The 17999-nt window shown below is 37.1% G+C and overlaps 1 protein-coding gene across 2 annotated transcripts in view; it reads right to left on the bottom strand.

Annotated features, from left to right (window-relative positions):
• Positions 1 to 8512: 8512 nt before the first annotated feature.
• LOC126249540 (U-scoloptoxin(01)-Cw1a-like) overlaps positions 8513 to 17999 on the bottom strand; it is a 69248-nt gene continuing 59761 nt past the window's right edge. For both annotated transcript variants that reach the window (XM_049951205.1, XM_049951203.1), the window contains exons 3-4: positions 10316 to 10426; positions 8513 to 9311 (exon numbers count right to left, since the gene is read on the bottom strand). In XM_049951205.1, the coding sequence (XP_049807162.1) occupies positions 9132 to 9311; positions 10316 to 10426 (291 nt within the window). In that variant the 3' untranslated portion in view covers positions 8513 to 9131. The remainder of the gene's footprint in view (positions 9312 to 10315; positions 10427 to 17999) is intronic.

Genomic DNA, 17999 nt, shown 5'->3' with positions numbered 1-17999 from the left:
GACTTTCTCTGGCATTATTCCTTTAATTCTCCAATGGTTACTTGTTTTTTAATGATATTTTGGATAATACTTTTTAAGAAAGCACCTTTCAAATATTGACACAAATTTACAATGGAATAAATTGAATGTGACAGTAGCATCTCTTTCTACATACACCTCATCGCATACCACACCTCTTACCTTTATCTGCTAACATTGTATCCAGTTTCATATCAGCGCACACTCCACTGCAGAGTGAAAATCTTATTCTGGAAACATCCCCCAAGGCTGTGGCTAAGCCATGTCTCCGCAATATCCTTTCTTTCAGGAGTGCTAGTTCTGCCAGGTTCGCAGGAGAGCTTCTGTAAAGTTTGGAAGGTAGGAGACGAGGTACTGGCAGAAGTAAAGCTGTGAGTACCGGGCGTGAGTCGTGCTTCGGTAGCTCAGTTGGTAGAGCACTTGCCCGCGAAAGGCAAAGGTCCCGAGTTCGAGTCTCGGTCGGGCACACAGTTTTAATCTGCCAGGAAGTTTCAGGTAGCATATTGTTTATTTCCATCGTGAGCAGATAGTCCATTAGCAATTGGGTACACATTAATTGTTTCAGCCTGAGCACTGTGCATAAGAATGATATTAATCAGTTTCCTGCCATTTTGCGGCACACAAGTTGGAAAGTTGAGTACTAAAATTAGATTGTGATACCCAAATATTAATTCTAGTTCATTTTTCCTATCCATATCTTTTAAGAAATCTACACTGAAATCTTCACAAACTACTAAATGTTTCTGCTTGTCTGGCAGATATCTCAATCATGTATCTAGATTTCTCATAAACAGCTGAAAGTTACCTAGAGGGGATATGTAGTCTGTTACAATTATCAGAGAAGTACTAGTAGTAGTAGTAGTAGTAGCTTTATTCATCCATAGATCTCTTTTTACAAGGATATAGGACATTTCAAAGTATTTACAAGTTTAGACCAATTTAAAATAAGCTAATTCGTATACACATATATTTACAGATGTCTAGTTAGACATAATCATTACATTTACTCATGATATACAATACTTTTCTTACAAATCACTTATTAAATAATGTAATGCTACACCTTTCACCCATATCTCACTATATGTCACTGCACACACTATACACACATTGTTTCATAACACTTCACTCACTACACACACACACACACACACACACACACACACACACACTGGTGATCTCTCGACCATTTGCTGTACCGCAACTTCCCATTTGCTATCCTAAAAAACTGAGTCAGCATCCCTCCATAATGAGTGAGATGTTGAGCTCAGAAAGAGGAAGAGGTGTTAGTATTGTGCTATGTATAGCTTGGGTGTAAGTATTTCTAGAAAGGAAAAAAGAAGGAAAAAAACATAACGTGAAGGTGTTATGTGGAATGTTGGTTGTTTTATAATCATTATTATTATTATTATTATTATTATTATTATTATTATTATTTATTTGTACAACATTTTTTATCAAACCCCTACTCTGTTTTATCTAAGTAATCCTTCAATGTATAGAATGTATTGCATAACAGGTAGTTTTTAGCTGCCTTTTTAAATCAGTGTATTTTTTAATTTCTTTAACCTTCTTTGGTAATTTATTTTACAGCTTTATTCCTTGGTAGAAAATGCTGTTTTGAGTTTTATGTTTATTTTTTCTTGGTAAATGTAATTTGAGTCTGTCTCTTGTTACATGCTCATGGACAGAGCTATTTGTGCAGTAATTACCAATGATGTTTTTGATGTGTATAGCTGCTGACTGGTAAATGTATTCACAAGGAACAGTTAAAATCTCCAGTCTTCTGAACAGATCTTTACAATGAGCTTGGCTAGTATTTTTCCTGTCCTCAGTCTCTGCTGATCCACTGTACCCCACACCCTCTACCCTACCAGTTTCTCCTTCCTCTTTTCTGTCTCCCACTCCCTGCCTGTGCATCATCTTCAGCATGCACAACACTTCACCAGCTCCAGTATGTGTGTGCCACTTCACATTACTAGCCTCTTTTTGTGTGTGTGTGTGGGGGGGGGGGGGGGTTAAGGGTGGGGGGAGGGGGAGGGGATATACTGTTTAATAATCAAGTACATAATGCATTACAGGCTTATGAAATGAATTTCACAAATATTGTAACTAAATATATAAATGAATGAAATATTTAACTGATATATTTTCATTACTAGTAGAACTCATTCCTTTCTGTGACTTGATTATAACGTTTAAATTTGTCTGAATCCGATTTGCATTCATGTTATATACAGCAGCCTAAGTTATTCTACTGGACTCCTCAGAGAAAGCGTAATAAAATGATCATTATATAAAAATTATTTTTGTTTCCATTTTCTCCAAAAATTTCCTCTCTTTGGTAACTTTGTGTGCATTTGTAAAGTTACTGCTGTTTCTTTGCACTTAATTTGTTTGTACTTAAATATTATGTTTTCTTCCATATGTATACTGAAAAAACTCTATATAATGCATAACATAATTACAGTTTTGCTCAGTGGTTCAGCGGGAAAGTACCAGGAAATAGATCCAGAGGTCCTATATTTGATTCATAGCCAATTGTAGTATTTTTACCCCCCCTTTTCACTTTTTTCACCTCTATCAGTATTTGCTAATTTGAAAATCATAGAATTGCACTGTGGTTGAGAATCCACATTAAACTGCTGATCCCTCTACAAAAATGCCTAGGTAAGTTAGTTCAAAGGTCGGAGGAAGGCAAGGACATATCACCTCCACTATTTTCCACATACCATTGCCACAAAAATGCTGCTTTATGACAGGGTGCATGGCGATGCTGATACAAACAATCATCATCTCCAAATTCTCCCTTAGTGTATGCAGTACACAATGCTGTAAAATGTGTTTGAATCCATCGGCATTTAGTATATACTGCAGTACAATAAGGTGACCACACCCTGACCATAAAAAACACACCCTATCGAAATACCATCTGCTCCATACTTCACTGTTGGCACAACATGATGGTAGGTAACTTTTTCTAGGCGTTTTCCAAACCCAAACCCCCCCATGGTATTGCCACATGATATAGTGTGACTCATCACTCCAGATTACTCATTTCATGTCATCCACTGTCCAGTGGCATCACTCTTTAAACCACCTCACATTTCATTTAGCGCTGACTGCAAATGTGTGGCATATTAGGAGCTGTATAACCACTGTACACCAACCTTTTTATTTTGCTACACACAGTCATTGTCAGGACCAGTTTGCTTGTACAAGTGACTTAATATTTAGTACCCCCTCTCCACCTTTCCCTTCCTATACTCTCCCCTGTGTCAGTTTTTGCTACTAATTGTGACATTCGCTTGTCCTTGGTGGACATGTCCCTGACATCACAATATCCAATGCATGACCTGAAACATTAAACACCTCACTAATTGTTACCATCTTTATCATGGATAATAGCTGTGCACTGTTGCTTGCCCCAAATAGACATATATTTTCAGTGCCTCGAGTATGGAAGAGATCATGTTTCATGGGTAAACATGTAAAATTAGCTGCTAGAACAATGTACATCGCTGAAAATTACAAATAATCAATTTTGAAGAAATGTCATCTGAATCTTAAGACTCGGTGCTCAAAAAATTCCCAAACTGATCCTAGATATATGCACAAGATTGAAACATATTACATTTGTGGACATAAGCTGCATAGGAAAAAGATTCCAAACATTCCATGGCTTATATCTAAACAGACTAGGGAAGGACTTAGTTATAACACAGCTCCAAGATGTAGCAAACAGCAAATTGAATGTGTGGTGTGGTGCTACAGAGGCAATCCCTCTCAAGGACAAAAATAATTAATACTTGGGAGAATAAACTTTGAAATGTCAGGTCAGTGAAACAATACATTGGTTGGACAAGAGCGATGTTTTTTAGAACAATAAAACTTTCCACCAGTGCAACACCAGATGAAATTGTATGTTTCATATGTGCCTCAAACAGACTTCAGTCCACATAAGAATAATTTATCACTTTTGCATTATAATGTACAGGGTTTAGAAAACAAAATAGATGCTTCTGAAGCATCTATTACAGGACTATCTCCACATGCAGTAATAGTTACAGAACACCAGAAAACAGTGGACAACAGTCAATATTGCAAATGAGAAGGCTGCAACCTAGCTATGTTCTACTGTAGAATACATAATGAAGGTGGTACTGTTGCCATCTACTCAAAAATGTAAATTCATAACCACCACAGAAAAAGTACTACAAGGTAATTCAAACTCACATTGTGCACTGTTCCTTTCTATGTGATAGGTGTATATAGATTCCGCTGTGGAAATTTTGATGCTTTTCTGAAATCGCTTGATGAAGTTTTAAGTAAATTAATGTCAGGTTGTAGAAGTGTAAATTTTGTCATACTGGGAAATCTCAAAATCAATGCTTTACATGATGGGCAGGAAAGCAAACGTTTAACAGATTGTATCCGATCTTATGGCCAACGGCCTTGCCGCTGTGGTAACACCAGTTCCTGTCAGATCACCGAAGTTAAGCGCTGTTGGGCTAGGCTAACACTTGGATTGGTGACCATCCAGTCTGCTGACCGCTGTTGGCAAGCGGGGTGCACTCAGCCCTTGTGAGGCAAACTGAGGAGCTACTTGATTGAAAAGTAGCAGCTCCAGTCTCGGAAAGTGACATACAGTCGGGAGAGCGGTGTGCTGACTGCATGCCACTCCGTATCTGCGTCTAGTGACGCCTATGAGCAGCCGGTCAGTACTGTTGGGCCTTCATGGCTTGTTTGGGAGGAGTTTTTTTTTAGTTTTTTATCCTGTCTCATGAGGCTAAAGATCTTCTTGGACTGGTATCCACCAGAATAGCTAGCACAAATAGTATTTCAATCGATCATGCTATCACAAATTATGACTACATCATCTCAACAGATGTCATAAATGGTCACCTCTCAGATTAATTAGGCCAAACACTAGTGCTAAAATGTAATACCAAATTCAAACCAAGAAAAATGTATGAGCACAGGTGAATACTATCCACAAACGACATTGCTACACTAAGACATAGTTTAAGCAAAGAATCACGAGAATCAGTTATTACTACCATTGGGGTTAACAATAAATGTAACATGTTCACAGAAATTCTGACTGAACACATAAACAGAGCCATTCCATTAAAAAAAAGTGAGTATCCAGAAAAATCAACCTTGAAAATTAAAACCTGTGCCATTAGATTTTAAAACAAAGGATCTGAAAGAAAAATGGAAAACGTGTAAAGCTTACACAGACTGACTAACTCAGAGTTACATAAAGAACTCTGCGGGTAGTACAAAAGTAATACTGCAAAGAATTCAGGATATTAAAAGCAGAAAGAATCAGCCAACAGATATGAAGTTCAGATAACATTTCAAAGACTTGCTTGTCAATTGTAAATAAATTCAAAAACAATGAAACAGAAACCAAAATTAATAATGTACAATTAACTGTGAATAATGATGACATATCTGATCTCCTTCTAGTCAGCAATATTTTTAATAATTACTTCATAGATACTGTCAAAAATGATGTTTCTATGAAACAGGACATACAGCACACATTTGAGTCCAGTAACAAACAGAACTGCTATACATTACCTGCAATAAACACATATGACATTCTGCAGCCTATTGATAGCCTCAGAAAACAAAAATCAGCAGGATTAGATGAAAATTCTCCATATCTATTGAAGAAATGGAAACATGAACTAATGAAACCACTAGATTACCTAATACACTGTGTTCTCGAAGACAGAGTGTTCCCTGACAAGTTGAAACTGGCTGTAGTTAATCCAATACACAAAAATTACAGACCCATTGCCCTAATCTCAACTTTCAGCAAACTGATAGAGAAACATCCTGGGACATTACAACAATGCTAACATATTAGGTGATTTCCAGCATGGTTTCAGAAGGGGTCAAAGTACCATATCAGTAGCAGTACAATTTGTCCATCATGCACTTGAAAAAAAAAATGAAAAATCCCAATTAGCAGGAGTATTCAAGGACCTTTCAAGGGTGTTTGACAGGGTACATCATGACATGCTATTATAAAAAATTGCGAAGAGTGGTCTCACTGTAAAACTCATGCAGTTGCTAGAAACATATTTAAAGGGTAGGCAGCAGTGCACAGAGATTATATAATCTACTGGAGAAATACTGGGGAGGAGAAGTTTATATATATATATATAACACACACACAAATTTCAAGCTTTCACAACCCACGGTTGCTTCATCAGGAAAGAGGGAAGGAGAGGGAAAGACGAAAGGATGTGGGTTTTACGGGAGAGGGTAAGGAGTCATTCCAATCCCGGGAGCGGAAAGACTTACCTAATTATTCCAATCCCGGGAGCGGAAAGACTTACCTTAGGGGACAAAAGGGACAGGTATACACTTGCACACACACACATATCCATCCACACATATACAGACACAGGTGTCTCTATATGTGTGGATGGATATGTGTGTGTGTGTGCGAGTGTATACCTGTCCCTTTTTTCCCCTAAGGTAAGTCTTTCCGCTTCCGGGATTGGAATGACTTCTTACCCTCTCCCTTAAAACCTACATCCTTTCATCTTTCCCTCTCCTTCTCTCTTTCCTGATGAAGCAACCGTGGGTTGTGAAAGCTTGAAATTTGTATGTGTGTTTGTGTGTTTTTTATTGTGTCTTTCTACCAGGTTTCTCGTTTGGTAAGTCACAGCATCTTTGTTTTAATAGAGAGAGAGAGAGAGAGAGAGAGAGAGAGACTAGTTGAAGATATTCATAACTTTATTGAAAAGGCAAGAGCTCACTTTGAAAGAGACAACCTAAAAGTAAACATAGAAAAAACTAATATCATTCATTTTAAACCAAGTGGTCCAAACAGACAAAATACTATGATTGATGGAATTCTACCAAAAACTTGTACAGATTATAAATTCTTGGGTTTATGCATAGATGATCGACTTTCATGAGAGCAACAAGCTGATTATGTCTGTAAAAAAATAACACCCAGTCTATATGCATTAAGAAGATTATCACCATATCTTAATTTTGAAACACTAATGGCAGTATATTATGGATTAGTGTACCCTTTCTTGTCTTATGGAATAGTACTGTGGGGTGGGACATGCCAAACTAATATGAAAAGGGTTTTCATATTGCAGAAGCGAGCCTCGAAGGTTCATAACAAAAGTAAAACCAGGAACTTATTGTAAACCCCTATTCATTAGACACAATATTCTCACAGTTTATGTATGTATATACTAGAAACTATAATGCTAGTGAAAGAAGACACTAAGATCACCAAAAGAAACATGGATATTCAAAACTATGAAACAAGATGTAGAAAATGACTCATAAGGTTAACAGAAGATTAACTTTAACAGCGAAAAGCCCCTACGTCAAAGGAGCTGTTTTTAATAACTTGTTACCAAACAAAGTTAAGATACTGACCAGGAATACTTTTAAAAAGTGAGTCAAGCAGTGGCTTATCCAAAAATGCCCTTATAAATTGAATTTATCATGAATTAAAATGTAATAAGAAATAAGGTAAACTGAAAAAATTGTAATTGAAAAAATTTTATACTTAGTTGAAAATGCACATGCATATAAAATTATATGCTACAAGCAATAAATTGAAAACTGAAACACAAAGCTAGCACTTGAGCACCCCTCTTATAGTTGTGGTGCCTCTGGCATCCCCCTAAGCTTGGTACCTCTAACAGCAGCTTGTGATGCTTGGGCCTCAAACTCGTCTTGGTCATTGTGCTAGCTGGGATGCCAGCAGCACTTTTGAACTCATGAGTATTTCTTTGGATGATTTCATGTGATTTTCTACTACCATCATCCACAATGCTCAATGGTCCCTGTCAGTCACAATATGAGATCTTCATTTAATGCAGCAGTTTCTTCATAGACACATCAGCAGCAGTCACCTCAGAAAGCCTTAAGGGAAGAAACATCCCTGTTGCATCTGTTACTCAGGTGGCATCCAATGACTAGCCCATATTTAAGTCACTGAGCTCTCTTGACTGACAAAATCTACTGGTACTGCTTCTCTACGGTCAACACAAATCTCCCCACCTCCTTTTATAGTGGCAGGTCTGCCTTTTAAAGTCTCTAGTGGTCATTTCTGTATTACATAGGGATGTCCAGATACTTTTGATCAGATAGTGTAGATTAGAGACATTGGTTCCAGTCTTATATAAATAGACAACACATCCACAGCTTGAGTACATGTGCTCTGTCTAATACAGCATTACTGCCGAACAGCAATAAAATAATAAAAAATGAATGAGTAGTTCTGTTTTGTCATATTCTTTGAAAATATTTTTTGTTTGTTTTGTGGCTTTTCAAAATGTACTTGTACTGATTGGGTTATTAATATATGGACCATAATTTAATAGGAGATTTGAAGAAATAACAATTTGAGTATAAAAATGATGCAAGAATGATTTAATTTCTTTCATAGATTGTACACAAGTTATATAAATATTGATGTAACAGCTGTTATGACTGATAACTCTTTTTTGTTCTTTTTTTAACAGCACTGAAAAATTCTGTATATTTCTTTGTACTACAACAAATAAACAAACACAGAATGCAGGAAACTACGAAACTCTGGCTGAAACTGGCCTTGAATAACATGAAAAATCTTGTGACTTAAATACTGCTGGATGAAACAGCTTCACCCTCCAGTTGAAACTGGAAATTATGGTATACCAAAAAGTCATAAATCAAAATAACTAATCATTTGTGAGTAATTGTAATCAAACTTTACTTATTTTAATGCTGTTGAGAAGAAATGGAAGAAGGAGGAGTTGTGAGACCATATAAGTATAAGTGAAGGTTAATCAGTCACTTTATTTCACAGCTTTCTTCTTTAATTTTGCAGATCTAACTATTTATACATTCCTCACAATTCTCTTTCTCCCTTTTTCTCTCTTTAGGTACAAGAGAAAGCCTCAGCTCATCACATGTCGTAGTCATATTCTGCTTTAATCTATGTTTGTTGGACATTCAATTATTTTGACCTTAGATGGTTATTTGCTTTTTTTTATTAGCTCCCCCTATGAAATGATTTATGTGCACCTGTGACATTCAGATGTGTATTTGATTATGAAATTTAAATTCAAGATTTTCTATATGTAATTTCCGTCTTTGTCCTTGTATAAGTCATCATTTATTCCATACAAATCTGTTGAAGAAGGACAGTCAACATTATAAAACCAGTCACAAACGCGAAAATTCTGGTTGAAAACTGTTCCATTTGGGCAAAGAAAGCTGAACTGCTGGCCTGAAGGAAGACACCAGTGCCATACCTGTAACAATGCAATGCATCTTTTCACATATGCAGCATTTGTATTTAATATAATACTAAACTCAAAACAAGATATACAAAGTATTGTCAATGGTGGTAAGTATTACACTTTCAAAATGTCTTAATAATAAATTTTCGTTTAGTTCAAATTAATGAGAATTTTTTAATTCATGAAATATGAACATTATAAAAGCCATCCTTTTTTAATCATTATGTGAGAAAACATGAATCTTAAAGGAGAAACAAAGTTAATATCAGAAAAAGGAAGATAAGATATCTAGTCTTTAAATATTACATATTAAACTTTAATTAAATAATTTAGTGAAATAAAAACTATGGCTTATGCCAATACTGGACAATCGTTCACAACAAAATGGAGGGACTCATATTCTACAGTTTCTTCCTTTCTTATTGGCCAACATTGTGTTTTCATGTGTCAAACATGCTAAGTGATAATTATTGCATTATTTGTAGGTTAAAATTTGTCTTTATTAACTGACTCTGAAATAAGCTCAGTGATTGGATAATTTGTTTGCATGTTGCTTGAGGATTTCCATTTACAGTGAGACTTTTCATGAATTCATGAAGAAACAATATCTCTACAACAATATTTACATCTCAAACTCAGCTGGAGGCAGTGCCAGACTAAATTAAGTTCACTCATTTATACACTATCAATACATTGCTGCACAATCTTCATGTATCTCATTTCATTGATATTGTGCTAATTCAAAAAATTATTTTGAAGTAACAAACATAATTATGATTTCAAGCAAACCAACATTTAAATATTCATTACGCTGTATCTGTTCATGGAATCAAATGGGAACTTGTTCAGTTTTTAAGTGTTTCTCATTCTAAATAAAAATTCAATTTCACCATTGAAATAATAAGCAGGAGATAAAAAGGTTATAGACATGATTTTCAATGCAAAGAGTTGTTGTATTTCATGCAAATATGTGCCTTCTTGTTAGTGAATGCTTATCTTGTACTCCGTTCACTTACTTGACACTGTGTTTCAACATCTGCATAGTAACCAGGACCTCTCTGATTGCAGGTGAAGCTGAGACCTTGTGGAACTTCATTGTATGTGGGGTATTCAAGCCCTTGCTCTTGCTGAAAAATTCCACACATTATGGTAATGATATTAGCTGAGTGGATTATACAATCTTCATCCATTTTAAGTTAAATTAGTGTAATATAATTCATCAGAGTCTACAGGACTGTGAGCACCAAAGCTACTTGAACTTAAAGCAGGTCATTACATAATGCACTGAAAGATGGTAGGCAAATTTACAAACAGAAAAGTAAGACGAAAAAATTAACAAAAGAGCATAAAACAATTTAGAGTAATACATAGGCTACAATAAATAATATGTTAGGATGCAAGATTCTAAACTGCTGCATGGAACTCCTCTACAGAATGAAAAAAATGTACCACAAGTAAGCATTTCAATTTTGATTTGTAAATATTGGTTTTATTATTCAGATTTTTCATTTCTGGGCGAAATCTATGGAAATGAATTCTGTAGAATAGTGGACACCTTCATTCTGACTTGTTAAAGAAATGTTATCCAAGTGCTAATTATTTTTCTGTCTGGTGTTCACTGTGCGACTGTGGCAGTTCCCTTTGGATGACTGTATGTCATTAACCACAAATCTCAGGAGGAAAAGCATGTACAGGGATGGCTGAGATAGCAGTCTAAGATACTGAAAAATTTTCTGTACCAAATCCAAGACATGACACCACAAAACATTAAGAATATCCTTCTATAATTTAAAAATAGTCACTTAAGTGCACTAAGCTGCCCATAAGTACCATAACATAGGGTATAACTGAATGACAGAATGCAAAACAAATAAGCTATCCACTTCAGAATCAGAGAAGATTATTCTTACAGTATTTTAGGTTTAGTTCACCATTATGCATGTGAGACTGCCAAGAGAGCATTTCATCTGATTTCATTATGACAATCAACAACATTTGAATGATTTTTGATAACCTCGTGAAAGTGAAATTTTACCTCGACAAGAGTTCCATGTCAGAAACTGTGTGCACTGTGTTTTGTTGATGCTAAGAATCAATTAGTTTTCAGTAAGCCATAAACCAATGTAATCCACTAAGTGGCTTGTTCATGCCTTTCAAACAGAAAACAGGAAATTGTACTGGATAGTCCAGAAGGTGTCTCAGCATCATCAGGATGGGATGCCGTCACATGTGGACTGTGTCAGGGCTCTGTTCTAGGCCTCCTACGTTTTATAATTTAATTACTGATCTACCTCTCTGTACAGATTATTATAAATTCACCATCTTTCCTGATGACACTTTGCTACGTATTGAAAATTCAATAGAAGAAATTGAGGTGTCAGCTAATAAGGTTTTTAGGGATATTGTGAACTGGTTTAACATAATTACAGTATAACAAACTACATGGGGTTTCACACAACCTCAAGAGATGAAGAAATAGGAGAAAAACTAGATGACATGGAGATAGCTAGGGTGCATAGTTAAAAATACCTGGGCTTGCAAACTGATAGCAAACTAAGCTGGTCAAAGCACATCCTGGATCTGAGTAAAAGACAATTCTGTAGCTTATGCTTCATGCCTTGTCTGTGTTCCTAAGAATATGGAAACCATTAAATCAGCTTATTATGGTTATTTTCGTGCCATTGTGGCATACAGAATCATGTTTTGGGGAAATAAGCCACTTGCTAGGAAAGTGCTATGTGCACAGGACAGAGCCATAAGAATCATGAGTGGAGTTCACCCTAGAACCCCATCACATACAGAAAAACCTTTTTAAGGAACTCGAAATTTTCACATCCAATGCAGAATATATATTCTCCCTGACGTGTTTTGTAATGAAAAAAGCCCTTTATCTAAATCTAATAGTGTGTATCACAGTCATGGTACTAGAAGAAAAGATGATATCCACTATAAGCATAACAAACCTGAGTATGGTAGAGAAGGGGGTACTAAAAAGTGTTACTACTCTCTTATACATTCTCTTCTCAGAAACCATAAAAAATACTGCTGTAAAGAATAGTGATCTGCAAGTATCTACATTGTCTCTCTCTTTCTCTTTTCCTTTTCAGAAAGTAGTTTCACATATGAGTACTTCACCTACCTCAAAACTGTTTGCACCTGAAAGACACATTACATTAGTGGCTGAGTACAGAATTCATGTATGGAGCACTGGTTTTTGTAAATCTATTTGATATTTCATCACTTCCATGTGAGTGTTTACAATTCAATGATGTAACAAATGATTCACTTACCTTTGCCCATGTAATGCACTTGCAAATGAAATAATTTATTCTGAACACCTGCTTCTAAAAGATATATGTACATGCCTGTACAATAAAATTACTTTCAGTTATTAGCAAGAACTGGTACTTAATATTTTGTAAAAATGTGATGGATCATTAATAGCATCAGTCTCCCACAGAAGAGGTGTGATATGATGAGCACCAACACTCTGCACTGATACTTTTTTAATCTGTTGTAAATTACTACAAATCTCCTGTTTGCCTTAATTTCATAACTGACACTTTCAAAAGTTTAATGAAGAATATTACGGTACATTTTGATATATAAGCGTCAGATATGAAAATATGTTTCAAATGCATGGTTGTACACACATTCGTGTGATTTGTGCAGAAACTAATGTTATCAAACATGAGAGTTGTGATAGAAAGAGAACAATCTAAATAAACTAACAAAAATAAACTTAAAAATGAATTTATGGGTTACATTTTTCTCTGTGCATTATGATAAACTCAAAACAGATCAAAATAATGCAACAGTGTACTGGTACTTAATTGCATATTATTAAATGTACAATGTTTTTATATGTAAACTTAATGTAAGTAAAGTTACTTGTAACCTTGTGCTAAAACTCAGGTTTAGTGGTTTAAAGTAGACATAAATTTGATTTGTATTAGTTTTACCTCAATGAGAGGTATGTGAACGCAATCATGTACTAACATCTGGCAGTCTTGACACTAAGATAATCTTGCTAATAACGTACCGTGCTAATCTGAAAGAACCGATGAGATTATACTATGATGTATCACAGAAAATACAATTTATAACACTCACAGGACACAAATCTAGGGACAGACTGTGTTAGTCAATAATTTTAGTACCTGTACATTCTATAGCCTTCTCTAGCTACAACACAATCCTACAACCGAACACAGGAATTATCATAAAATAGTGGCTGTATTCATGGTAAACAGTGTTACACACCACCCCCATTTTTATTCCAAGTGCCCAAGTATGCTGTCAGTCATGCACACTGGTTTAGATGCTATCCAGCAAATTCAGTGAAGACGATGTTAGGTGATCATGTTGCCCATGGAAGTTGATGACTGTCTTGGAGAACACATGATATGTTCTGAGAGGTACATTGTCCTACTGGGACAGTACATTTGTCTTATGTATGAATGGTACTTTGATGATGATATTCTTGGTGTATCCTGTACTGTTTGCCATTCTCTCAACAAACACTAACGTCAACAGTCTTTGTAAGCTATGACTCCTCTCACCACATTGTCCACTGCTCGTTCAACAACAAATTTATAAAAGGGCATAATTTACACCAAAGTACACTGAGTGATTACTTAACTGACTAATTTTGTGAGTTCATTACTGGATAGCATCTATAATTCGTCATGTATTAGTAGCTGCGTTCACTTTGTGGACAGGGTGATGTTTGAGAATTTCGTATTTGTATTTTAGCGTCCTTTACTGGGTACTTAAGGTATTAAGCAACAACTTCGAAGGAGTGGAAGCTCAGGCTGCTCAGGCGAGTCAGTCTTTCTGCACTTGGATCTAGACAGAATGTAGGAAAAATGGGCACACAGATATGAAGCTCAGGTGCGGACTGAACGAATGGTGCAGGTCAGTCAGGACCTCCACTTCCCCTAACAATACTGTATTAAAAGCGTTTATATTTTTACATAGTGCCTATATTAATTTCCGAATCTTCAACTAACTTTTGGAGACTATAGTAGCATGAAAACTAGGAGTGTCCCAGTTGGTAATAAAATCTAAATACTTAGGTAACGGCGTTTCAAATATGTGAACAAATTCTTTTGTAATAATAATTTCTCTGAATTGCAATTTCTTGGTCGTTATGATAAAGGAATCTACTAAAAGCCATTGGCGGTCTAACGGGGGAAAAGAGAGGGTGGCCCAAAGAAGGCCAAAATACGTTCAAGTAAGTTAGAGGCAATTTGGAGTTCGAGGCTCCATATGCATGCAAAATATAAACGTACACAATGTGATCAAAAGTATCCGGACACCCCCAAAAACATACGTTTTCCATATTAGGTGCATTGCGCTGCCACCTACTTCCAGGTACTCCATATCAGCGACTTGAGAAGTCATTAGAGCCGGCCGCTGTGGCCGAGCGGTTCTAGGCGCTTCAGTCCGGAATCGCGCTCCTGCTACGGTCGCAGGTTCGAATCCTGCCTCGTGCATGGATGTATGCGATGTCCTTAGGTTAGTTAGATTTAAGTAGTTCTAAGTCCAGGGGACTGATGACCTCAGATGTTAAGTCCCATAGTGCTTAGAACCATTTGATCCATTTTAAAGTAGTCATTAGACATCGTGAGAGAGCAGAATGGGACGCTCCGCGGAACTCAACGGACTTCGGACGTCGTCAGGTGATTGGGTGTCACTGTGCGGCTGGGCCCGGCGGAGGTTCGAGTCCTCCCTCGGCCATGGGTGTGTGTGTTTGTCCTTAGGATAATGTAGGTTAAGTAATGTGTAAGCTTAGGGATTGATGACCTTAGCAGTTAAGTCCCATAAGATTTCACACACATTTGAACATTCTTTTCTGATTCGGTGTCACCTGTGTCATACATCTGTACGCGAGATTTCCACACTCCTAAACATTCCTAGGTCCACTGTTTCCGATGTGGTAGTGAAGTTCCTATGCAAGATTTCGAAGCCCGCCCCTCCCGCCCCCGGGGGCGGTGCAGGGGGTCGAGCGTCATGTTAATGGATATCCCTTTTCGGGGTGAACAAAGTTTATTACCACTTTTTTAATCCGATGTGTATTTCGCCAAATATTCCGACAAACAGTTTTAAATGCCTCACCCTGTGTACTGATATAACGACTGATCCGTTATCAGTGAATATTGTTCTGTTTATACATACATTTACATAGATAAATCTTTGACGGAGAGTGTTAGCACATAAACGCAAGTCACCATGATCAAATGAATACAGAAGTAGTGCACTTTTTTGTCGCAGTGACGTTGCTCTTTGCTCAGTTTCCGTTTGACGCTGCACATATATTTTCTCATGGTGGAGGTGAAATAAACAAGAATACAACCATTGTTTGCAGTTGACGAAATTTGTATGGTTTTCGTCTGAAGCGTGGACTGTAGCATGAAACTTATTTCAAATATCTCTCCTCCTCTAATGATACAATTTGCAGTTGTGCACTTTGCATCAGTTAGTTTTCATCTTACACCCTCCATTGTCTCACAGAACACAGTCTCAGACTCGTCAAACTTGCGGAACTATAGCGGGAATGAAGCCCATTAGCGCTGATATGACAACGGCAACTATTTATTTTTTTTATTTATTTACATTGTACTCGTACTCGCTTCTTTTGGGATCTCTGATTTCGTGTATACCGATTAAGTTCCTCTCAGAGTATCTGCCACAATAGCTCCATACTAACAAAGATTTACGACTACTCGCTTGACGAAAGATCCATACACAAAGACTGTAAAGTTGCACAGGTCACATTAATATTCTAGTAAGGTAGTAGATCAAATCCACTAAATTAAAGACCCATATCATTAACGTCAATATGCGTTCAACCATTATGAATTACCTCAGAGAGAATGGTCTATTGACATACAAAAAATGGTTCAAATGGCTCTAAGCACTATGGGACTTAACATCTGAGGTCATCAGTCCCCTAGACTTAGAACTACTTAAACCTAACTAACCTAAGGACAATACACATATCCATGCCCGAGGCAGGATTCGAACCTGCGACCGTAGCAGTCACACAACTAGCTCTTTACTCACACGAAGAGTTGAGTGCTATTAACAAGAGACTTCAAATTGATTTCTTATTTCTAGATTTCCAGAAGTCTTTTAACATTGTACCACGGAAGCGGCTTGTAGTGAAATTGTGTGCTTATGGAACATCGTCTCAGTTATGTGACTGTACGAGTATTCGTGACTTCCTGTCAGAGAGGTCACAGTACGTGGTAATTGACGACAAGTCATCGAGTAAAGTAGAATCGATTTCTGGCATTGCACAAGGTAGTGTTATAGGCCCTTTGCTGTTTCTTATTTATAAAAACGATTTAGGAGACAATCTGAGCAGCCGTCTTAGGTTGTCTGCAGATGATGATGTCGTTTATCGTCTAGTAAAGTCATCAGAAGAGCAAAACAAATTGCAAAACGATTTAGAAAAGATATATATTTGGTGCAAGAATTGGCAATTGACCCTAAATAATGAGAAGTGTGAGATCATTCACATGGGTGCTAAAAGGAATCCGTTAAACTTCGGTTACACGATAAATCAGTCAAATCTGAAGGCCGTATATTCAACTAAATACCTAGGAATTACAATTACGAACAACTTAAATGCGAAAGAACACATTGGAAATGTTGTGTGGAAGACTAACCAAAGGCTGCGTTTTATTGGCAAGACACTTAGGAGATCTACTAAAGAGACTGCCTACACTACGATCGTCCATCCTCATTTGGAGTACTGCTGCGCCGTGTGGTATACTTACCATATACGATTAATGGAGTACCTCGAGAAAGTTCAGAGAAGAGCAGCTCATTTTGTATTATCGAGATATAGGGGAGAGAGTGTCACTGACATGATTCAGGATTTGGGGTGGATATCGTTAAAACGAAGGCGGTTTTCGCTGTGGAGGAATATTTTCAGGAAATTTCAATCACCTACTTTATCCTCCGATTGCGATAATATTTTGTTGACACCGACCTACATTGGGAGAAACGCTCATCATAATAAAATAAGGGAAATTAGAGCTCGTACGGAAAGAAATAAGTGTTTGTGTTTTCCGCATGCTGTTCGAGACTGGAATAATAGAGAATTCTTGTGTAGGTGGGTCGATGAACCCTCTGCCATGCACTTAAGTGTGATTTGCAGAGTATCCATGTAGATGTAGATGTTGGTAAATCACGGTGTGCCTTGTAACAATCCGATGGTAGGGTATTGGTTCGGCGATCGCATGGATAACGTTACCGAACATCACGTGTAGTGACAGAAGTGCAGTGTGGAGGAGGTGGTGTGACGGTATGGATGTGTTTCTCGTGGTTAGTGTATTGTACACTTATTGCACTTAATAAAACGCTAAATGCAGAAAGATATGAACACATTTTACAGAGGAACAGTTTGGAGACGATGATTATTTGTATAAGCGTGACAGTGCACCCTATCATGAACTAGTACCTATGAAGAAGTGGCTTACGGATAGTAACATTCCCGAAATGGACTGGTCTGCCAGAGACCCGACCTGAACTCACCTTTGGGAAGAGTTAGAATGTCGACTACGCTCCAGACTCCAGCGTCCCAAATCGCCACCTTCTCTGATTTCGGCTCTTGAGTAAGAATAGGCTGCCATTCCTCCACAGACATTCAGACACCTCACTGAAAGTGTCCCGAACAGAGTTCAAGCC

The sequence above is a fragment of the Schistocerca nitens genome, chromosome 3 (genome assembly GCF_023898315.1).
Source record: "Schistocerca nitens isolate TAMUIC-IGC-003100 chromosome 3, iqSchNite1.1, whole genome shotgun sequence".
Lineage (NCBI taxonomy): Eukaryota > Metazoa > Arthropoda > Insecta > Orthoptera > Acrididae > Schistocerca > Schistocerca nitens.
This window is presented reverse-complemented; position numbering and strand designations above follow the sequence as displayed.